This window comes from Tenrec ecaudatus, chromosome 7 (assembly GCF_050624435.1).
Source record: "Tenrec ecaudatus isolate mTenEca1 chromosome 7, mTenEca1.hap1, whole genome shotgun sequence".
NCBI lineage: Eukaryota > Metazoa > Chordata > Mammalia > Afrosoricida > Tenrecidae > Tenrec > Tenrec ecaudatus.
The window spans coordinates 63,141,184-63,165,399 of NC_134536.1; the positions used below are offsets into that span (position 1 = coordinate 63,141,184).

At 44.7% G+C, this 24,216-nt stretch overlaps 1 protein-coding gene and 1 pseudogene across 1 annotated transcript in view; one reads left to right on the forward strand and one right to left on the reverse strand.

Moving 5' to 3' along the window:
• Positions 1-22,496, forward strand: part of PPIL6 (peptidylprolyl isomerase like 6) — a 38,568-nt gene extending 16,072 nt beyond the window's left edge. Inside the window, exons 4-8 of the mRNA XM_075553993.1 lie at positions 4,938-5,000; positions 5,095-5,242; positions 10,199-10,255; positions 15,702-15,837; positions 22,042-22,496. Coding sequence (XP_075410108.1) covers positions 4,938-5,000; positions 5,095-5,242; positions 10,199-10,255; positions 15,702-15,837; positions 22,042-22,150 — 513 coding nt within the window. The 3' untranslated portion in view covers positions 22,151-22,496. The remainder of the gene's footprint in view (positions 1-4,937; positions 5,001-5,094; positions 5,243-10,198; positions 10,256-15,701; positions 15,838-22,041) is intronic.
• Positions 14,276-15,351, reverse strand: LOC142453081 (S-adenosylmethionine synthase pseudogene; annotated as a pseudogene).
• Positions 22,497-24,216: the final 1,720 nt, after the last annotated feature.

The window sequence follows — 24,216 nt, forward strand, 5'->3', positions numbered from 1 at the left end:
TTGTTGAACAAACGACCCTGGGCTCCAAAAAGTGGCCTGTGCCCATAGGGTGACCCCTTACAGGAATCTGAGCTGGGCAAAGACACAGACCTTGTCTCTTCCTCCCAGTTTCACCAAGGCCACAAACAACCCAAAGCAAAGGAAGTGTTCAGTGGTGTTTGCTTGTAAAGCAACACACGTCGGAAGTACTACATACTCTGTGGGGAGGGGCTGGAATTGATGTGCCGAAGCAGTTCATTTCCAAAGGAGCAGCGGTCTGGGAGTATGTGGAGCATGGCAAGGGAAGACAGAGAGGCCAACTGTAGTGGGAAATGAGGCTGGCACAATGAGGGTATTGGTTAAGAGTCTTGGTGCCAACAATACCAAATTGGTTGGGCTCATGTAGGGCAAAAACGGCACATTAAAAGGATATTGGTTGGGGAATGGGGAGGGGGGAATGAGCTGATACCAAGGGCTCAAGCAGAAAGCAAATGTTTTGAGAATGATGATGGCAACAAATGTACAAATGTGCTTGATAGATGGATTGTGATGAGTTATACAAGCCTAAGGTAACCAGATTTTAACATTGGTAAAGTGGGACACCAGCGGAACACCATTGATAAAACTCATATCCTGGCAAAATAGCCACACGGCAGCCGAAAACCACATACCCTAGCTTGTCGTGCATTCTTTCCAAAAATCGGGACTTTTTCAAAACGCCGTGGGACACGGGAAAAATTGTTAAAAATCGGGACTGTCCCGCCAAACGCGGGACCCCAATGAAATGATTTTTTTAAAGGTTGTTGGTTATGTAACAATTCCCAGGAAAGTAGGAGCACCTGCTTTGGGAAACAGGTGAGAGCCAAGAAAAGCTTGAAATTAGGAGAACATGTCCTATCACACCCTAGGCATGAGCAGCTGGAATGCTGGCACGGGCGCTACTGGCCCTGGGTTTGTGTTGCTCCTTTCATTGTGAGTCACCCCTCAGCTCTCTGTGGACCTTTGCCCCCCTCTTTATAGATCATGCCTCCCAGGCAGGAGCACCTGGTAAACCCAACAAGGAGGTCATGTCCTCACATCTCGCCTGTCATAGCAAGAGTCTGGCTCCTTTGGAATCTGGAGAAGGTGGTGAGGCCCTGTGGGAAGTTCTCCACATAAGAAAGAAAGGTCTGAAAACTCACCAACAAACTGAACTGCCACCAAGTCCATTCTGATTCATCGTGACCTTTTAGGGTGAAGTAGTCCTGGCCTTTTGGATTTCTAAGACTTTCAAATGTTACAGAAGGAGACAGCTTCACCTTTCTCCAGGGTTCAAGCCACCCACCTGCGGCTGATAGCGCCACGAATGCCTAGCCCACCGCACCGCCAAGCCCCATAGAGTTCCAGTACAGAAAGGTTGAGGCGGCCAGGTGATGGCTTACTGCTCATTTGGAACCCAGGAGTTAGATTTTATCCAAGAGGAAGCCAAGCCTGCAGGACTTTTTAAAAGGCGTCTGACATAATCCTTCTACATTTTTTGGCAAGGAATGTTTAGGACGGTGCAGAAGCAGGCGAGCGTAGGGAGAGGCTGCGGTATGCACGCAGCCTAGAGAAAACTGGAAGCCTGCCTTCACACTGGCTGTGAGGATAGAGGCTCTGGAGGCCGGAGGACATGCTTAGCTTTTCACACAGAGTTCTCTTGCTGGGTCAGACGTAGAGTAGGGGCAGTGAATTATTTAAGTGGTTTTTTAGCTAACCAAAGTCTCTATAACTCCCACCAAATGACCTTTTCCTGTAAGGGTCTGGGTACGAAGGTGAGGGAAGACACTAATAGGATTCGCCTGTGAGTAAATTGTGCACAGGCTACGGTGGGTGCACCATCCTGCTTATAAAACGAGCCCTCGGCGAAGCAGCCGCACAAGGGAGCAGCTCACTACCGGCAAGAGCCCAGCCTTCAGCTCTGTGGCTGGTTCTCACCTCTGATTTCCCTTGCTTCCATGACCCTGGGGGTAAGGAGGATCCTCCTGACAGACGTCTGAACTTGGATTGAGATTTACCGGCACCCACAAGACCTGGGCCATTGTCCTTTACGCTGCTCATTCTGGGTGGCCCTGGTAGTGCCCTGCAGAACCCTGGGATGTAAGGGAGAGCTCTAAGGGGAGGAGGCAGGGGTTGGAGCCAGACGCGGTGGAGTGGGAGAGCAGAGTGGAAAGGGGGGGCATTTGGGCCCAGTGTTGTTCCTTTTCATGAAGGAAATTGCTAGTTCGATTGGGGCCAGAAGATGGGCGCTCACGGCAATGATCCTGACTCACTGAAAACTGTGGTTTGGGAAAAAGAGGACTTCATAGAATGCGCAAGCTTTGGTTTCTTGATGGAACAGAAATGCACCACGAGCGAGGAGCAGCGGTGGAGCTGCTTTGACCCACGGTGAAAGCTATTCATGAGAGCGGGCACTGGTATCCCAGTTTCACGCCGTAACGATCTCCGTCGGGAAAGTTGAACAGATTGGCCCCAAGCAGGTGGAGGTGGAGGTGGAATGTGTACTAAGTGTCCTATCGCTCCAAACTGCTGTGCTGAAGCCGGGGAAATCGGCCAACAGCCCGAGGCGGGGCCTAAAGGATGTGTTCCTCCTATGGCGTCTCCGAGGGCGCGCACAACATATCCTGCCAGGATTCACCTGTGAGTATTGGCCATTGGTGCCTTCCCCCACCTTCTGAGCCAGGCCCACGCAAGAGAAGGTCATTCGGTGGTAGAGATTTTGACTAGAAACCACATCAAATAATTCACTGCCCCAACGCTTATGGACTTACTCAGAGGCTGCCCTGTTTGCTTACTGGGTGACAGCTGTATATGCTGGACAGTTGTCCTCGCATAGTGGCCAGGCCCGGTTTGAAACCGCAAGCTACTGCTCGGGAGAAAGATGAGGCTTTCTACTCCTTCCTGTTAAGAGTGAGTCTCAGAAGCCCACAGGGACAAGTTCTGCCCTGTCGTACAGGGTCGCCATGAGTCAATTGACTCCATAGCAGTGAGTGGTTTTTGTTGTTTAATGATGAGGCCATAACCTTGATCTGTGTTCCTTTGCTCTTCCTCAGAATTGTCTGTTTTTTAATGATCCATGAAGATGAGCTGTTGATCAACAGGGAAGTTTAATGATGCTGAAAGGGCCTTACATGCTCAGTAAATCATCCAGCATTTCCTGCTTTTCCTCCTCAGCCCTATGGCGTTTCCTGTGTTAGGCTTCCTATTCCCTAGGTGTGATCCTTTTAGAATCAAGAACCTGCACTACAGAAGTAGCGATACGGCAACAAACTAAATACAATGAATGTAGTTCATTCCTGGATGCTGGGTAGCACAGTATCCTTGTAGTCTTTTACAGAGGGAAAAAAAGTGCCCTATAATAATGGTAAGGATACATTTAATAGGAATTTGTTTCCTAGATCGGGACTCCTGGTGTAGTGGTTACATATTGGGCTGCTAATTGCAAGGTCAACAGTTCAAAACCACCAGCTGCTCTGCTGGAGAAAGGTGGGGCTTCCTACTTGCGTAGAGAGAGAGTCTTGGGGGCTTCCTACTTGCGTAGAGAGAGAGTCTTGGAAACTCACGTTCTACCACGTCCTATAGGCTCACCATGCATCAACTCAGTGACAGTGAGGGCTTTGTTTTTCTTTAAATAAACCTGAAATGTGAGCTGTCTAGCAGAGTGGGTAGCAGTTGAAAGTAAGAGCCAGGGGCATGCGTGGATAGGAGGACATGATGGAGCATAACTTCCTGCCCCTGGCCTCACAGCTTCTAAGGAAGCCATGGCCTTATTTCCACACTGAGGAAGGCTGTAGCTCATCTTCGTGCTGTCTCTGGAGATCCCGGGCGCCGTGACCAAAGCCATTGCGCGCTCTGTGATCTCTGCCCCCAAACCAAGGGGCAAGAAAAGAGAGGTCCCCACCAGTCTTTCCCCCCGGGACTGACTGGTGTTCTTTACACTCAGTCGGCCAAGTGGGGCTATGGGGCCACGTGTTCTGTCTTGGATAAGTCAGCGTTATCCAAAGTAGTACGGCAGAAGAGTTTAAAAGTATATTATTTAGGTTGTAAAGACTTGATATAAAATGAAACAAATGTCTTTAGGCCATCCATTTTAGTATTGCTGTTGGAGTCTTATCGCTGAAAAACTTTTTATATATATGGTTTTTTTTATGTGTACATAAAGTTTTATTGGAATACAAAAAGAAAAAAAAGTAACATCGGTTTAAAAGGTCACAGAAACATCCTCCAGTATGGTTGGAAGGCCATTAAAGTGGACTAATGGAGTTTACTTTGACCACATCATTCTAAGAAAGTGCAAACCTTATACTTTCTTGGCAGCAAAAACCACAACACAACCTAGTATCTGGACCTTGTAAATGGTCTGTCCAGTGGTCTGAAATTTTAGAGATTTTCTGCAATTGATTTAAGGTTATTATCTCATTCCTCTCTATTTGGGACAACTTCTCTTTTTTTTTTCTTTTTTTACATTTTATTAGGGACTCATACAACTCTTATCACCATCCATACATATACATACATCAATTATATAAAGCACATCCATACATTCCCTGCCCCAATCATTCTCAAGGCATTTGCTCCCCACTTAAGCCCCTTGCATCAGGTCCTCTTTTTTTTTTCCCCCTCCCTCCCCTTTCCCCCCTTCCTCATGTGCCCTTGGTAATTTATACATCGTTATTTTGTCATATCTTGCCCTATCCGGAGTCTCCCTTCCCCCCTTCTCTGCTGTCCCTCTCCCAGGGAAGAGGTCACATGTGGATCCTTGTTATATATGGTTTTATTGATATAAAATTCACATATCATAACACTTCCACAGGTAAGTCGTTTTAAAATGTTACATATACACTGAAAACATATCTTTATATATTTAATTATTTCACAAATACCTTGACTTTGACCTGTGCTCTTTTTTTTGTTTTGTTTTGCTCCCAAACTCTTAATAGCATAACTTTGTGTTCTTCGACATTGGTCTGGATTATTATCCAATTGGAAGATTGATTTTTGAGGTAAGCGGGTTTTGTGACTGCTTAATAAGTTGGAAAAATTCCTGTCAAAATGTTAAATCCTTTATTTCTGACACGTCTTACCTGTACTTTGCAGCTGTACTGTGACCTGTGTCCCAAAACGTGTAAGAATTTCCAGGACTTGTGCACTGGAAAAGCTGGAATATCGGAAAGCGGCTTAAGACTTCATTATAAAGGTTCCATTTTCCATCGATTAGTGCAGAACGCTTGGATACAGGGAGGAGGTGAGCTTAAAATCTTCAGCCTAATTTCTATATCAAAGGAGAAGGTGAAAAAGCTTATTGCAGTGGTTCTCGACCTTTCTCATGCTGCGACCTTTTACTCCAGATCTCATGTTGTGGTGACCCCCCCAACCATACAATTGTTTTTGTTGCTACTTCATAACTGTACTTTTGCTACTGTTATGAATCAGGCGACCCCTATGAAAGGGTCGTACAACCCCCAAAAGGGTCACGACCCACAAGCTTAGAACACTGGCTTATTTGATGATCTTTGTGAAAACCATACACAACTACAGGTAATATGTTAAAAATATATAGCCAGGTGTACATATGTAAATCTATTTGTATATGAGGATGTGGAAATAGATCTATGTGCATAAATGTGTAGGTTTAGTATTAAGGTAGCAGATGGACATTGGGCCTCCAAGTAATCCCTCAGTCCAAGAATACTGTTCCGTTAAACTGGCATTCCATGGTGCTCACCTTCCCCGACAAATCGCTGAAGACAATGCGGGTGCATAAGCAAATGTGAAGAAAGCTGATGGTGCCCGCCTATCAAAAGATACAGCGTCTGGGGTCTTAGAGGCTTGAATGTAAACAAGCAGCCATCTAGCTCAAAAGCAATAAAGCCCACATGAAAGAAGCACCCCAGCCTGTGTGATCACAAGGTGTCAAAGGGATCAGATATTAGGCATCATCAGAACAAAAATTCATATTGTGAATGAGGGAGTGCGGAGTAGAGACCCAAGGCCCATTTTTAGGCCACTGGACATCCCCTTACAGAAGGGTCATGGGGAGGAGACAAGCCAGTCAGTGCAGTGTAGCAACGATGAAACATACAGCTTTCCTCTAGTTCCTAAATGCTTCCTCTTCCCCACTATCATGATCCCAATTCTACCTTACAAATCTGGCTAGACCAGAGGATGTACACTGGTACAGATAGGAACTGGAAACACAGGGAATCCAGGGCAGATGATCCCTTCAGGACCAGTGGTGAGAGTGGCGATAACAGGGAGGGTAGAGGGAAAGTGTGTTTGAAAGGAGGAACAGATTACAAGGATCTACTTATAACTTCCTTCCTGGGGGATGGACAACAGAAAAGTGGGTGAAGTGAGACATTGGACAGGGCAAGATACGACAAAATAATATTTTCTAAATTATCAAGGGTTCATGAGGGAGGCGGGAGCAGAGAGGGAGGGGGGAAAATGAGCTGATGCCGGGGGCTTAAGTGGAGAGCAAATGTTCTGAGAATGAGTGCAAGGAATGTACAAATGTGCTTTACACAATTGATGTATGTATGGATTGTGATAAGAGCTGTAAGAGCCCCCAATAAAATCTTTAAGTCATAATAAAAAATTAATTTTAAAGTGGCCAGATGGTAAATGAAGGTATTTTTACTTAAATAAGCCCTAATATGAAAATTAAAATGTTAGGAAGAGGGATAATATTTCTAAAATTTAAAATGCTTTGTTTAAATATCCAGTACTCACGTTTCTCACCCAACTAATTGAAGGCTAGAGGCATTGCTCTAAGTGAGAAGTAAAACCCAACATGTCTTAGTTTTCACTTCTGCTTGCTTTGGGGGCCAGTTCTTTTGGCGTCAACTCCTTAATGGCACAAAACTTGATTTGGTGGCCTTGGGGAGATGTTCCATCAGGAGCAATCAGACAGTAGCTGAAAGGTAGTTGAGGGCGGAAGGAGATTTGCTTGAACTCGACGTAGGCAGAGGCTTAGATTGGCGAGGTTGATTTGATTTTCTCTGATGGGGGACATTCTGAGGTCACTGAGAAAACCCGTGTAAGTTGACCCCCAAAATCTTACACTTAAAGCTGCTCTTTCCCCCACTCGACTGCCCCCGAAGGGGTCCGAGCACAGCGGGTGCTGTCTGACTTCAGGGTTTCCACGCAGTCCTTGGCAGTCCGCCCTCCGCGGTCAGCGAGCCCGCGTTTCCATCCTGTTATTTATGCCTGGGTAGCTAATTCTCTGTCGGTGAGCGTTCAGCTTGTTCAGCATTTTGGGTATTGTACATTTTCTGCTGGTTTGTAGGAGAGCAGTTCTTAGGGGACTGGCAATGGGGGCCTGTGCTAGGTTTGGTTTTTGCTTTTTTGGTGGACTTCCTGGAGCAGCTTGAGAGACATGGCGCAGTTTCGTCAATTTGCTTGCGTATTTATGGTAATATTCCCACATAGTAAAATGCAGAGTTCTTAGGTCATGTTTTCTAGCAGCGAGGAAACCATGTTGAGACTAGTTTAGAGGGACGAAAAATCTGATTACTACATTCAGATCCAAGCCAACTGTACCACCATGGATCTGCCACTTGGCACCTCTGAATTGATTTCCTCAATCATGAAGTGGGGATCTTTATAGCAATGCCACAAGGTGTGGTATTCACATGTCAGATGCCCACAGGGCTGGGCAGAGCCTTGGAAAGGCAGGCACGAACCGGTTTTCCTGGTACCTTGGGCTGCTTTGCTGCCCTATCACTTGCCCGCCCTTTGGGCCCAACATGGTCTCTCCTCCCAAACCCAACCCCGTCTCCTCGGTGGCATTTCCCCCTCGCCCACTCTGCTCTGCACGCGCGGGTCTGGTTTGAGCACAGCCACAATGCCTGCTTGGAGTCTTTTCATCCCAGTTATTCCTCCAGGTAACTCTTCTGCGAACTCCTTAATGTTTTCCTTTGGGGCCCAGCTTTCCTCTTCTCAGCAAGGACTTGCCACTCTATATCCTGCTGGCACCTCCTTCCCTACACACCTCTGCTCAGCTCCTCCCTGCCATTCTCCTAGCCACTCCTCGGGCTGTGCCTCCTGTCTCATCATTGAAACGCTGCGACGTAAACCTTGATTGCTTTGTTCCGTGTTGCTCGTCATTCGACTATAAGCTCACTGGGCACCCCTGGTTCTGGAATAGCAAATCACAAGAATGAAAGAAAAAAACAAAGGGTGGATGAATAGTTGAGCTGGGGCTTATAGAGCCTGTTGATTCCTAAACTACAGCGATTAGGGAAGACTTCCAGGAGGTTAAACTTCTTTGGTTCGATTCTTTCGCCGTGGCCTCTGCAAGGCCTGTGTTCTGAAGCTCGTCTTGTGTGGCATCATGCATTCTATTGTCATTGTCACATTGAACATCATGATAGTGCTGCTACTTGTGAAAGAGGAGTCCATTAGCATACGATGCTGCATCGTACTGTAATGAGCAATGCATGAGCATGATGCTCTGCCAGGCACAGTACGAAGTTTTCTGCCTATCTTTAATCCTCAGGGTTCTCTGAGAGGCATTTGTTATTATCACGATTTATTTTTACAGATGAGGAGCCAGGCATGGAAAGGCTAATTTAACATTAATATTTAAGCTATAAAGTCATTTGAATTTAATCTGTTTTTAACCTATTATCCTGTATCCCTCAATTTGTTGTCAGAAGTATAGAAAAATTCTATCAGATATAGAAAGCTGAAATCAAAGGAATGGATTCTAGCTACACATAATATAAAATCTGACTGAAATGGTGTCCTCCTAAAATATTCAGGAGATCCTGAAGCACAGGGGACAAGAAGACTGGAGTTGGGTATAAGGAGAAGCAGCTGGGACAAGGGAGAGTATGACTGGTGTCTAGGTAAACTCGTTGGGCAGGGTGCTACCTGAGGAGTGTAGCCCGAGCAGAGCCAACTGGAATCCGCAGGAACTGATGCTGGGCGCCACTCTGCTCGCCTTTCCCATGTCCAGACTTTGCCCTCGGAGGCCCCTCCTGAGAGCTGCCGGGTGAATTGTGGGAGGATCGGATGGCTGGGGCTGGAGGCTTGAGCCTCCCCATGGAAATTCACTTCTCACCCAGCCTGGGAATAGTACAATTCACATGTTGCTTGCTCTGGCTGGAATAAATCCTGTCCTCCACAGGATGGCTGTTACACCCGTGTCCTCTAAAACAGCACAGACGGATGAAAAAACAAAACACTTTTAATTGTGAATATGGTGAAGGTTTACAGAGTAGGTCATAATTTTACCTTCAACAAATCATGTACATTCTGACTCGTCTCCATTGCAACCCCCTCAGTGTACCGTCACTTATCTACTTCCTCTTTCTTGCTGTTCCTTCCTTGCCCTCTGAACTTTGTCCTTGGGGGAATGCTGCCCTTTTGATCTCAAAGGATTGATGATTCTAATTCACATGTTGGTAACCACCAAGATTTGTATTATAGATAACTGATTCCTACTGAGTTAGAGTGACACAAATATTTCTTGCACAAGTGTTAAAGGCAGGGGACGGATTAGAAAGCTGGAAGAGGTAAATGGGTGTTGATGGGGAAGCTGAGGGTAGAGAAGACCGATCCCAGAAACTGCTATTGTCACTAGAATTAGCCCTGCTCCCTCTTAGCTGTGGACACACAAACGGACTGGTGCGTGGGAGGTTTTCAAAGTTAGGCTTGGCTTAAGGCAAACTATGCATGCCATCTAACTACAAGGTGGTTTGACACGGTGGCTGCAGCGACGGTCTCAAACATAATTGTGAGGCCTCTCAGGCAGTGGTGGTATGTTGTGCATAAGGTCGGGATAGGTTGGAACTGAATGAAAGAGCTTCATTTCTTGCCCACTGCCATCGAGATGATTCTGACTCGCACTGACTAGAGTTTCCAAGACCATAAATCTTTATGGGAACAGACAGCTCATCTTTCTCCAGGGGAGCAGCTGGTAGGTTTTAGCCGCCAGCCTTAATGGTTAGCCTAACACCAAAACACCTAACCCACAGCTCCACAGGGACTACTTTCATTAAAAAACACGTGAACACGCTTTCATTCTTGACTAGAGTGGTAACTTGATATCTCATCGTGGCAAAGGCTGTGTGCATTATGCTGTAACCCACCCTCTGGGTTAGGAGGAGGAGGAAATGGGATGATGAAGATAAAAACATCAAATATAAATCATCGTAATATTTTCATATATTTATTTTATAATACTTTTTCTCAGATATTGATGCTGGAAAAGGAAATGGTGGAGAGTCCATTTATGGACCAACATTTGAAGGTATGAATCTTTCTATTTTTCAGTCATATGCAGATTGAATAAGACATTCTATAAAACTTTTTAGAGTAATAAGCATACTAGAAGTTAACACACTAAAATGGGGGGGACCTTGTATACACATCATTTCACTCATCTCATATTCTTTAAAATTTCTGCAATTAAGATTAGAGTCATGAGGAATTTACATATTGCAGGCGTGTAATTTGCCATGCTCACTCAGCATTGGTAGCTGGGTAATCAATCGATTAAGACTGCTGTAAAGGGGATTTTGGGAAGAGGATTGTGTGGGCAATGGAAAGCTCTTTAATTTTTCTGAATCCCAACATAAAAATAGATAAAATAATTAATTAGAAAGGAACTCTCACAATGCATGTTTATTTTACATGCAATGATATTTCAATATCATTGAAAACAAAGCTAGGCGACAAGACACCTATCCAGATTCCAAATACAAATGGATGAGCGTGAACTTCCTGCAGCCATGAAGTCTGTGGGGTATCAGCAGCATGTGGGAGAAAGCAAGACCTCTGAGAAACCTTGAGACTTGGAGAACCCCGCGATAGGCAATAGCAGGCGAATGTAAGGTCTTAAAGGCATAGTCTAGCCCCACAAGAACTCTTGCTACTAGTGTAGCAAAGCCCCTGGCGGGGAGGGGGTCATGCTGAGGAGAAACTGTTAGCTGTGAAATCAAATGATGCAGGATAGGGACAATAACAAGAGCCCGTCCAGACACAGGAGGGATGGACACGGAGCCAGGAAGTCTCAGGAAGGAAGTTGTCCATTCTTTTTGAACACTGCATACAAACGGCACAAGGGGGTGCTTTAGGAAGGCAAAAAATACCCCAAAACCCTACCTTCTAAAATTCCCTTCTAAATAATTCGGAAAACCCATCTCACAAAAAATAAATGTCAAGGTCAAAGCTCCTACATGGTTAACAAAGAGTGTAAACAGTAATTACACTACATAATGAGAGGGTTCTGAGTTTCCACCTGAACTCTTAAAACTTAAGCTTCTATGAGTTGAAAATAAAAGTACTAATTATTCTGATGAGTGATAGCACAACTAAGCCAGCATTTACGTTTTTAATTTTTTCCCATTTTCCCTAGAAATACAAAAGTTCTTTTGTTTTTCCACCACTTTTGAAATATTTTTTGAGATGGTTTACCTTATTATTCATTTTGGTTCAGACCTACTGATAAGATAATCCACAAGAGTTTATTATCCCATCAGACTTAATGGGGAAATGATTATTGATTTAAAGGTCAATTTTTTATACTCAAAAATAAGTATTATGTGAATAGGCTTTTTTTAAATAGAGCTCTTAAAAATGGTACACAAGGACTTTGCACAGCAGTTGGAATATAGCATTGAATTATTCAATATTTAAAAATGAGTATTGAATTATACTTACGGATTTTTATTCTCCATCTTAATATTGCCACTGAAAATATTTCCCTACTAATGTAAATATTACACTGTTCTCTACTAATGTAAATGTATCTACTCTGATACGCAGTTAGTCTTGGAAACCCACAGGGGGTCACTGAGTCAGCATTGACTCAGTGGCTGAGTTAGGTTTTGTTTTAATGTGAATATTGTTATTTGGTAGGCAGTTTGTCTTCAGTAAAGCTGCTCTAAAGCAAACTTATTCTAAACTTCTATATGCACTTGGCTCCCATCTTTAGGTGCCTGGGGAACACTGGCTTCACTTGCCAAGGGAACACTGTGCCATGCTCACAATTGTTCACATGCCTGATGGCATTGATGCACCCACTATGCCAGTCCGCCCAGTTCAGTGGTTCTCAACCTTCCTCATGCCGTGGCCCTTTCATACAGCTGCTCATGTTGTGGTGACCCCCAACCATAGCATTATTTTCATTGCTACTTCATCACTGTCATTTTGCTACTATTGTGAATAGGGCGACCCCTGTGAAAGGGTTGTTCGACCCCCAGTGGGGCTGTGACCCCAGGTTGAGACCCGCTGCTCTAGTTGAAGAGCTTCCTCTTGTCCTCCGTCCTTCACTTCACCAGGCCCGATGGCCTTCTCCAGGGATTGGTCTCTCCTGACAACACTTCCAAAGTATGGAAGCCTACGCCTTGCCATCCTGGTCTCTGCTGAGCACTCTGGCTGTACTACTTCTGGTTCTGATTGGGTTCTCCTTTCAGCAGCCCATGGTACTTTCAATATTCTTCTCCAGCACCGCAATGAAAAAACATCGGTTCTCTTAGTCTTTATTGAGCGTCCAGCTGCCACATGCATGTGATGCAATAGAGAAGACCGTGACTTCCATCTTCTTTAGCTGCTCTGTGATTAAGAGTAAGTGTCAGAGCCTCTTCTGACAGCCACTTTGACCTTTTCTTTCTTGTCTTTCTAATGACCTTTTGCTTTCTTCATTAATGGTCTTGATGTCCACCCACAGCTCATCAGGTCTTCTGTCATTAATGTGTTAAATCTGTTCTTGAGATACTCTTGAAAGTCAGGTGGGATAGACTCAAGGTAGCATTTTTTAAAAAGATTTTATTGGGGGCTCTTACAGCTCTTATAACAATACATACATTAATTGTATCAAGTATATTTGTACAGATGTTCCCAACATTTTTTAAACATTTACATTTTTTTGAGCCCTTATATCTTTTTACCCTCCCTCCCCCTCACTTTCATGACTCCTTGATGAATTATAAATTATTATTTTCATATCTTACAACAACCCTTGGTTTCTATCTCCCCCACCCCCCCTTCTCCCCACCTTCCCCCTACGCTCCCGGTATCCCTACTCCCTTTTCTGTTCCTGAGGGGTTTATCTGACCTGGATTCTATGTGTTGTGAGCTCTCATCTGTACCTGTGTACATGCTCTGGTCTAGCCCTCAGTGAAAGGCATGATTGGGGTCATGATAGTGAGAGGTCAGGAAGCCTCAGGAAGTAGAGGAATATTGTGTATTTCATCTGTGCTATACTGCACCTGGTTGACTCATCCCTTCTTTGTGACCCTTTTGTGAGGGGATGTCGCATGTCTACAGATGGATTTCTGGTCTCTACTCTGACCCCCCTCTCCCCATTTTCAACAATATGTGTTTTTCATTTGTTTTGGGTCTTCTGATGCTTGTTACCTGATGGTGGGAAAGGAGGAAGGTAAAAGGAAAACAGGAAAAATCTAGGAAGCAAAGCTATGGATAGAGGTATAAACATAGGTGGGTACTTATGTAAATATATTCATAAAAATAGAGGTATTGGCTTAGGTATATATATTTATATGGCAATACACTGAGGACGTGGATGGACTTTGGGTCTCTGCTCAAGTCCTTCCTCAACACAAGATCACTTTGTTCTAACGACCTGACATTCTGCAATGTTCACCATCCGGCATGATCACTGAAGGCAAAATGGTGCACAAGCAAATGTGAAGAAAACTGATGGTGCCCGACTATCAAAAGATGTAGTATCTGGGGTCTTAAAGGCTTGAAGTTTAAAAAGCAGCCATCTAGCAAAGAAGCAACAAGCTCACATGGAAGAAGCACACCTGCCTGTGTGATCACGAGGTGTCGACGGGATCAGGTATCAAGGTAGTATTTTTGACTCTTGCGGACTTGTTTTGATTTTCTTCAGCTTTATCCTGAACTTACATATGAACAATTGATGGCCTGTTCCACAGTTGGCCCTGTTCTGATTTTAGTTGCTGATCGTGAGCTTCTCCATACTAATTCCCCACAGATGCAGTCAGTTTGATTTCTGTGTGTGCCATCTGGGGAAGTCCACTTGGATAGTCTCCTTTTGTGTTGAGAAAAGGTCTGAGCTATGAAGAAGTCGTTGGTTTTGTAAAATGCTATCATATGCTCTCCAGCTTAATTTCTCTTGCCAACTTCTTACTTTCCACCTACACATTGTTCCTTCCTCTTTGTTTCCAACCTTTGCATTCCAATTACCAATAATATCAATGCATCTTGATTGCAGGTTTGATCAATTTCTGACTGTAGCCTACATCAACAAGTCTGGGGGAGAAAGGCTAACACTTATCAATATTTAAGCTTCCCAGAGGAAGCTGTCCCTACCAAAGTGGCCATAGGCTGCAGTCTTCTGATAAATTGGCTTCTTCAGATCCAGGTACCTGTCAATGACTGCAGAACAGAGGACAAAGTTGTTCTTCCCGATATTTAGTAGCTCTCTGCGAGACGCCATAATGGGGAATGGGTGAGAAACTCCAATAGCATAAGAGACCTGCACAAGAACCCTTCTGCACAGACCTCCTTTAACAAAGGATTTTGCCACCCAAGGGGCAGCATAAGCAGCCACGTGGTCCGTCCACCTTGGTATAATCCTTTCCTGAAAAGGCGGCACCTCTGTGAGCTCCCCAGCCTCCCTAACTGTCCACAGTGCTTTTCCGGTCAAGCCAGCACGACCCTTAGGCCGACCAGTAACAAACCTCCTAAGCTGTGGGTGGTAGATGGAGTCCGCATCAAGATACTGTGCAGGGGCAACGGCTTTAATGACTCTCCTTCAAGACCTCCCTCATCTCATCCAGAGAAACCTCTTCACCATGCCCAATGGGCATAACAATCGTGTGCACTGTGAGGGGCAGCGCGGCACCTTGGTCCTGCAGGTCCACGGTCACTTGAGTTTGAGATTCTGGGCGTAACCATGGTCAAGTGCCATTGCGACATAGTTGGGCAAATTTAGCCTTGAGCTGTGTGCTCAGTGTTCAAGGCATACATTCTTCGGTTTGGTCAGTGGCATAATCAAACCTCAAGTCCTGGTCGTCTGCACGGGCCTCCTCATTCGGGTCGAGGTGAACACCTTGAGCGATATCTGGTGATGGTTGCTCCCATGCCACCAGGACATTGCAAGTCTTGTAGTCAAATCCTTTGCAAGAAGCATCATAGCCAGTGTGTTTAACGGTTTCACAAACTACTTCTGGTCGTCTGCAGCAGCTTTGGATATAATTTCCCTGCAAGAAGAATCAGTCCCATTTTAGTAATAGTTTCACAGGCCACTTTGGCATCAGATGGGTCCTGCGGAAGGTGGGCATCAAAGACAGCATCACTGATCCGGTCACAAGTCTTATCTGGGTGCCCTCGTCGTGGGAGCCATTGAACTGCCATGGTGAGGTTGTGGTGAGTGAAGGTGGAGCGGAAGGGAAAGGGCCGTGGCGAAATGGTCGGCTGCGGAGACAGGCTCCCACAGGACTTTGTCAGACGGTGTGGACTGAACCTAACGCCATACTTTTACAAATCCATAGGTAAGATTTTATAGTAAACTGTTTTACAGTTGATTTCTTTTGAGTGTTTGCAAATACTCAATGTATTTTATGTAAGTTTCCATTTGGAATGTATTGATAAACATGACAGAGCTTATTACCAAGGATGCTAGTTGTACCTTGTTTTAATCATGATTACAGTCAATCAGGATAATAGAAATACTTAATGGTGTATTGATTTATTGTCTTTCTCAGATGAAAACTTTTCAGTTCCGCATAATAAAAGGGGAGTTCTTGGAATGGTCAACAAAGGCCGTCACAGCAATGGATCACAGTTCTATATCACACTACAATCTGCTCCCTACCTGGACAGAAGATACGTGGCCTTTGGGTATGTACAGTGTCTGTCTGATATTTATGCATGTAAAAATATGGTTCAAAATACTTGGATAAGTACACACATCGTCTATGGGCAACTGAAGATAGAATTTAACAGCAAAAATATATAGACAAGAATGACATTTTAAAATCTTAGCAGTAGCCATTTCATAAGTTTGGTATGTTCTATTGTTAGTAGGTGGCACTGAGTTGGTTATTGATCTACAGAGAACACAAAACACCAGTGTAAGCCCAGCCATTATAATGTTATCTCTAGGCATCTATTCTTCTGCTCATCCAACTAGCCATCTTTAACTTCAAGGACATCAATTTCTAAACACACTATGATGCACTTAATATAGATAGATTTACATGCAGAAGTATGATTATTTATGTAATTGCCCATGAACATCATGAATAGATAAATGGAAACTATGTTGCAAATGACTTTTTACTGAACAATTTTAAATAAGGAAACATCTCCGCTAGTAACACTATTATCGTATTTGGGGAAAAGTGACTGCAGATCCTTATAGGGTGGCCTGGGGTGGGAAGGACACTCGCACATTACCATCCTCTTTTCATTGGTGTGTACTGTCACCACCACACTGGCCACAGGGAGGCACTGTGCCTCCTTTTATTGTTCCAGCCCAAGTGCGCTCTCCAAAGCGCAGCACCTGTCAGAAGGGACGATGCAGAAAGATAGAGCATACTAGACAGAACGACAAACGGGGACTCTTCAGAGATGCTTTCTTGCTCAGCTGTAAGGTTGCCTCTAGAGGTAGACGCTTTTTCCAAGCACTTCTGAGTTTATTAGAGCTTCTAGAAGCCCACACTGCTTACGACCCAAGGAGAAATGGATGTTTGATCTTCCATCTGATGCAGGCCCCTCCGTCCAGAGCTCTAATTTCTGGTACCCTGCCTCTCCTACAAGGGACTCTGCTGATCCATTGAGCTTGGCCTTACTCGATAGTCTGAGGGAAGGAGTATCAGTATAGGTCTGCAAGACCCCTCTTTGTGGAAGAAGTATGTAGATGCAGGAGAGGAGAGCTCATGCTGCAGAGTGGTGAGAGGAATTCATTTCACATAAGGGACACTGAAGGCGGGGGAGAGGTTATGGAAAGTTGAGAATTGAAAGCATTAAAAAGATGAGCTGAGGTGGGGGGCGAGCAGGGAGGGAGAGGAAAAATGAGCTGATGCCAGGGGCTTAAGAGGAGAGCAAATGTTTTGAGACTGATGAGGGTAACGAATGTACAAAAGTGCTTTATACAATTGACGGATGTATGGATTGTGATGGGTTGTATGAGCCCCCAATAAAATGATTTAAATTTTTAAAATGAGCTGAATGTTAAAAGTCAACTATAAGTTAAACAGATGGAGGAAGTAGCAAGAAAGTCAAATGAGTACAATTTGAGGCAGTGTGCCAGAGCCTAAGGAGTAAAAGAGCCTCTTGTCAGCAAGTCATTTGTCTGGCTGGAGCCCAGTGGCAGGGAAGATGGGAGGAGGAGGAGGAGGTTGGAGAGTGGGACAGTCCTTGCACTCCTAGGGCCCTGGCTGCGATGCTGCCAAGTGTAGGCCTCACCCACAGGTGAAGGGGGGGAGAGCAACGTGGTGAGGTTCTTAATTTGGAAAAATCTCATTGGCAGAGGTGAGGAATAAAGTAGTAAAGGATTAATATGAAGGTAGAGAAGCCAGATAAGAAGCTAAGTAATTTGTTGAGTTGACTCCCACTCAGAGCTCTCCAGTGTGCAGAACATAAACTGCTCCTTAAAGTTTCAGAGCCTTGCATTTTTGGAAGCAGAGAGTTCTGAGGCACTTCTTAGTAGATTTGAGCCACCGACCTTTGGGTTAGGAGTCTAGCATGGACTGACTGTAGTCCCAATCTAAGGCCACTTGCAACATAGATGAAAATTAAGGGGCTAAATGAACAAATTCCGGAGAAATGTCGGTGACTTGATGTTGGGGATGGGGACTTGGTAAGAGCAGAGCAGTGCTGTCCAGTGGAACTCTCTGCAGTGATGAGAGTGTCCTGGAAACTGCTGTCTATGATAGTAGCCATTACTTCCAACCCCCCCCCCCCCCGCCTTCAACTTTTTATTGTGACTTGGGTGAAGGTTTACAGAGCACATTATCAGTTTTACATTCAATGATTCACGCCTTTTCATCAGATTCATTGCATTCTCCTTAATGTTACCCATCTCCGCTCCTTCCTGTACTGTCTCAACTTCTCCTTTCCTAACCCTTCTGAACTTTGTCCTGGGGTAAATGCTGCCTCCTTGATCCCAAATGTTCAATTATTCTGAGGTGTGCACATATAAACAGTAGTAGTCCACTTTCAGGCCTGTCTACTGTTGGGCTGACCATTGAGCCATGGGGAGAGTTCAGGTCCAGACTCAGAGTGACCATAGTCTCAATCTGACCAGCAGATGTAGACCTCGTGATTTTTAGTTTTGTCCCACATCTTTCTCTCACTCTTCCTAGGACATTCTGATGTAATTCTTCCAGATTCTTTGGTAGTGGGACCCGGGCACCGTCTGGTTCTTCTGGTCTCAGGATTGTGGAGATAGTGTTTGTGTGGTTCATTAGATTATTCCAGTGTGTCTTCAATTTTCATTACCCTTGTTTCCTCTGGGTTGGGAAAGGCAATAGTTATACCATAGGTGGCCACTTAGGAGCTTTTAAGACCCATTTGGTACTCATCAAAGTAGGATGTAAGCTTTGTGGACTGTTATGCCGATTGATCTTGGCATCCCCCAAGACTATAACCCTGAACCTCAAAACCCAGTGACTCCCTTAAGGTCCCAAAGTTTTCTAACTTTGGCCCCTGTATGCTCTACCACATCCAGGGTTATAATTGCAGCAAAGGTAAACATCCATGTATCCATCCATATATATATGAGCGGGAGTGGGGCAGACATATTCCCACTCCCCCTCCCAGATCACGTGCCCATAGGTCTATCCATACAACTCTGCATAAATCTCTTGTTTCTGTAGGGTTGTGTATATAATTGTATTTGCCTTTAACTCTTGCACTCCTCCCAGGACCCTCCTGTGCCTGCATCATCCTTTAGCCTCTTCCGTATTGCATATTCCGTATTGCTCTCTCCTTCACCTAAGTTCTTGAAATCCACTGGACTTCCTCTCCGTTGGAAAGCTTTGTAACTGTCCAGTTTCTTCTATTTTGTAAGTGTCATCATTTCAAATGTATATCTCTGGGTCCCTTTTTTTGGTTTGCAGGTTTGTTTCTCTTTAGATACTTACATATCTGGGTTGACCTGAGCGGTGGTGCCATGTGTGTTAATCTCAGGTTGTCTACCTTGAGGGGGAGCCCTGGTGGCACAGCAGGTTAAATATTGGGTTGCAAACCACAGTAAGGCAATTTGAAACCATCAGCTTTTTACTGATGAGGCTTTCTACTCCAGGAAAGATTCAGTCTCAGAAAACCCACAAGGGCAGTTCTGCTCTGCCTCCTGAGTGTCCCTGTGAGTCAGTATTGATTGATGGCAGCTGTCTGCTGTAACTAGTTCTCCGTCTGAATAACTCGCTGTAGTATTTCTTGTTGGTCTGGTTTTGGCAAATTCTTTTTCTGTTTACTAGGAAACATCCTGATTATGACATCCTATTTGAGGAACATATCTGAGTACATACTTCTTGGTTGGCAATTTTTTTCTTCCCGAATTTTCTCATTGCCTCTATGCCTGCATGGTTTCTGTTGAGAAATTAGAGCTTATTGGTTCTCCCTTGTAAGTTGCTTTTCTTGAGCTGTTCGTCCTGTTTCATTTAGTTTCTTGTATCTTTGTTGTAAATAATCTGTGTACTGTGTCTGCCTACTTCACCGTCTTGTCGGAAGTCCACTACTTTCAAACTTTGAATTGGCTAGTGTCACAGAGAAATGAACTTTTTAAAGTTTATTTAATTTTAATTTTGAAAGTCAAATAGCTAGTAGGCAACATATTGGGTAGTTCTAAATAATTTATAGTATTCTAGAACTGTTTGAAATAAAGTGTGGTGCTTGTCACCAAGATAGATAACATAAGGATTTGGGAATGAAGATTATAAATTCAGGTTGCATAAGTTATATTCAAAATTAAGGCTATCTATGAGCATGCTTAGGACAACGTCCCAGGATATTCAGGCTGGACTGGAGATGAAGACTTGCAACTTGGCAGCCAGAGTTGCAGCCAGACCTGAACAGCCATGCCCATTGTGCTGCGAGGCCTTTGTGGAAGCTGTTCCTTTCTGCTCTTCTTTGCTCTGTCCAGATCTTACGCATGGCTTAGGTCAGAAACATCTGGTAAACAAAAGCAAGTGGCTCCATTGTCCTCTGGATACATTGTAAATAGAGTAACTTGTAGTAGTGAATAGGTCTCATTCATCTACCCTTACACCTGTAACAGTAGAGGTGCCCATAGTAGATGCTCATTCAATAGTTGTGAAAACAGCCTGGAGATTAGTTTTCACATCTTCTTTGGGTAAAAGTGAATCTGTCCACTTCTGCCCCCACTCTTCATCTTCAAAATGTACCATGTCCTGCTTTGTCTCAGTTTCTTGTAAGAATGACAAAAACCAAACCTAGAAAGCAGAGAAGGCTAGAGCATTATCCATGGTGTAAACCCTATGTCCCTGGGAAGCTTCACGAGCTGGCTATTTCACTGTTCCCACCCACTGCCTTGACCAAGCATTGGTAGAAGGCACTAACCTCTGTTTCAGTCTTTGGTCCATGAAGCCCGCTTTATTTATTTATTTTTTTTAGCAGTTAAAGATCATTTTATTGAGGATACAGAAGTGGGGAGAGGTGAGGGTTGAAGCCCGCTTTAGTTGAAGTAACTATCATGTCTGGTTTCACTCCTTAAGATAGCGGTTCTCAACCTGTGCATCACGACCTCTTTGGGGGTCGAATGACCCTTTCACAGGGGTTGTCTTATATATAACAGTAGCAAAATGACAGTTATGAGGTAGCAACGAAAATAATTTTATGGTTGGGGGTTCACCACCACATGAGGAACTGTATTAAAGGGTGGCAGCATTAGGAAGGTTGAGAAGCACTGCCTTAAGGAGTTCTAGCTCATGGCCATCAAATGTCTGCAGAGATACAAAGTAGCATGGCGTTGAGCTTATTTTCATATTCAGTGGAAGTTGATTAGTTACCAACTATGTCATGCACTGTGCTCCACAATGTGCACAGGCAGACGTGGTATCTGCCATCGTGGGATAATCAGAGGTTAAAAGAAACAGAGAAAAAATGTAAATGCTTATCTCTGAGACCCATCAAGGACAGGAGAAGTTGAATATAAGGAGTTGGGAAGTGATAACTGAGCCCTGAAGGAAGGCGAAGAGGTGAGCAGCCCAAAGGGGTGATGGCGTGTGGGTAAAGGGCAAGAGAAGAGACAAGTTGTGGTAGGAAGGGAGCAAGAGAACCCTAAGGGGGTGAGGAGCAGACCACGCAGACCCTGGTAGGCCATGGAAGGGAAGGGAAAGTACTGGGTCGCTGGTTGTACAATGGTTAAGTACTTACTTGGATGCTAACCCAAAGGCTGGCCGTTCAAACCCTACCTGCCACTCTGGGAGAAAGAGCTGATGATTCACTTCTATAAAGATTCGACCAAGAATATCCTATGGAGCAGTCTGTCACGCGGGCTCTGAGTCGGAGCTTGATGGCATACAACGCCACGGTGGGAAATGTTTGAAGTGTCTCTTGAGTCGGGAGGTGGCGTGCATTTCACAAAGATCCCCATGGCTGCAGTAAAAATAACTGGATACCGGGGCAGATGAGGGGAAAGACAGCCAAGGCTACTGCAGCAGGCCAGGTAGGAGAGACGGGCAGTCTGGAAGGTGACTGAGATGATAGATGGGGTTTAGAGGGGACACATCAAGCGACAGGATGCTGATGACGGGGTTAATTTACTTTGTAGAAAATAGCCTTCACTAGAGCTGGGTCAAAGAGCCCTGGTGGTGCAGAGGTTAAACACTTAGCTATTAACCACAAGGTCACAGCTTGACCCGACCAACTGCTCTATGGGAGAAAGATGTGGCAGTGTGCTTCCCTAAAAGATGGCCTAGAAAACCCAGCAGGGTCCATCAGAATTAACCTGGTGGCAATCAGGGTGATGTTTTGATGAGTTTATATCTGGGTAGGACTTGCTTTAGGAATAGCTTAAATGCTGAATGTTCCCACTGATTATACCTCCACCTTTTTTTTTTCTTCTCTCCCATGTAGTCAACTGATTGAAGGAACAGATGTTCTTAAACAACTGGAATTAGTTCCAACCCAGAATGAAAGACCCATCCCTATATGTTCAATTATTGACAGCGGCGATCTTTATTGACTGATCCTCAGGTGGATAATCTGATAATTACTATGTATATTCACCCAGCTGTTTGTAGACTTGATTAAACAGTACTTGGTAACATTTTCATCTGAAAGCTATGCCAAACACTGTAGGTTGGCTCAGCACCCAACTCCTCCCGTTTCCATTTCCTGTCTCTGCTAGGAAGACAGTGAAAGCACCCTACTCCGTTTCCCCAGCAGCTCCTTTGCAGCCAGGCGTCTCCTTGGATGTTGCTGTGGCCAGTGGGACAGGAGTTAAGACTGCTGCAGCCCTGCCCTTTTCCCCACCTAGCCTCCAATGCACAGGCTGGAGCCGCAGACCCCTCTCCACCGCCTGGTGCCGACTTTACCCAAGAACGGCGGAGACCTCAGCCCCTGCCGCTTGAGCTGTGGAACCAACAGGAGCACCCACCTATCTCTGGACTTCTTGTGGGAGACAAATAGGTCCCATTTGTTTGTTCCTGTTGCTTTAGTATTTCATGTTTTAAAATTATTTTTGGTTCAGTATTTTATTACTGGTACCCAAAACATTTAATTTTTTAACTTTGCAGAACCCCCAACCATTCCATTTTAGAGAATTGTTACTACATTGCTACTGTGAGAAACTTGGTAATAGAAAATTCAATACTTCAGTTAATAGTTAGATGATTGTATGTAACATGATCCAATCCTTGGCTCTGAGCATACCAACAATAAGAAACTTCTCTTTAGTGAGAAGTCCCCCTGGTGATTAACTTCTGTGATACCTTCTGCTTAATCTGAAGCTCCCCAGGCCAGGTGGCCTGGGGTGCTTGCTAAACACACAATGCTGAACTCAGTCCCTGACCTACCGAATCAATCTCTTTAGAGGTCTGCAGACTTTTGTGGGTGCTGCTTGTTTAACCATCTGGGCTCTGGCCACTGGAGATTTGATGCAAGACACAAGTAACTGGTTTAGAACCCTGTTAGCCGTCCCTCTGCTTGTCCACTTGGTACAGCCAGAGGTGGCCCTGCTCAGTTGCTGCTGTCCCCACTGCCACTGAGCTGTTCTGTCCAGCACTATCATGTTTTTCTTAAGATTTGTCTTCCAAGAATGATCTGTTTCCAGCCGATTTTAAGGGGTCTAGCCTTAAAATCGAGCCTTCCCAATAGTAGGCATATGCTTTTTAGAAGATCTTTACTTTTAAATACATATCCACAGAATTATCACTGCAAAAATTGTTTAGAACACCATGTACCCTAGCCCCAATGGTTACATCTTTCACAATTACTGTGCTCTTGTTAGATGCCACGGATCCCATTCTGGCTCAAGGAACCCTATGTACAATGGAAGAATCTACCCAGCCCTGCACCATATAATTGGGTGTTATGTTGGGGTCACTGTCAATCCATCTTGCTGAGTCTTCGTCTTATTTTACGGACCCTTTCCCAAACATGTCCTCTTCCTGATATGTCCAACATATGTGAAGTCTCATCACCCTCACTTCTAAGGAATCTTCTGGCTGTATTTCCAAGACCATGATCTCTCTGGCAGCCCATGGTAACTGAGCTTTTAATAGTCATCAACACCTTAATTCAAATGCACGCACTCCTGATGCATCGATGCATCTAGCTTTCATCTGCACATGAATTGAGAAGGCCATAGCTTGGGTTAGCATACAAGTGGTAACTAGAGGGCAGTGTCAAACTGTGCAGTTGACCTTGGTACTAGCTGTATGTGATGCCATTTTCTCATGTGTAGATTCCTGTAACATCACAAGAACCATCCCAGCATCACCGAGCCAGCCATGCTACCCCAGGCCCCCACCATCCTTAACTCCTGTCATTGGTCTGCCCTTTTAGATGATCTGAGCTGGATGGGGAGAAAGCATCCTGCCCTGTGCCACATTCTAAACATCGAGGCAGCATAGTGTTGTTATGCTCTAGAGCCAGGTGGTTCTAATCCTGGCTCGGCCATTTCCTAGCTACAGTAGCAGAGACTGTACCCCTTTCCTCATCTGTAAAATGGGGGTGGGTATCTACCATATGGGGTTATGAGGGTTCGGTGAATCAATTTGGATAAAGAATGCAAGTGCTCAATAAATG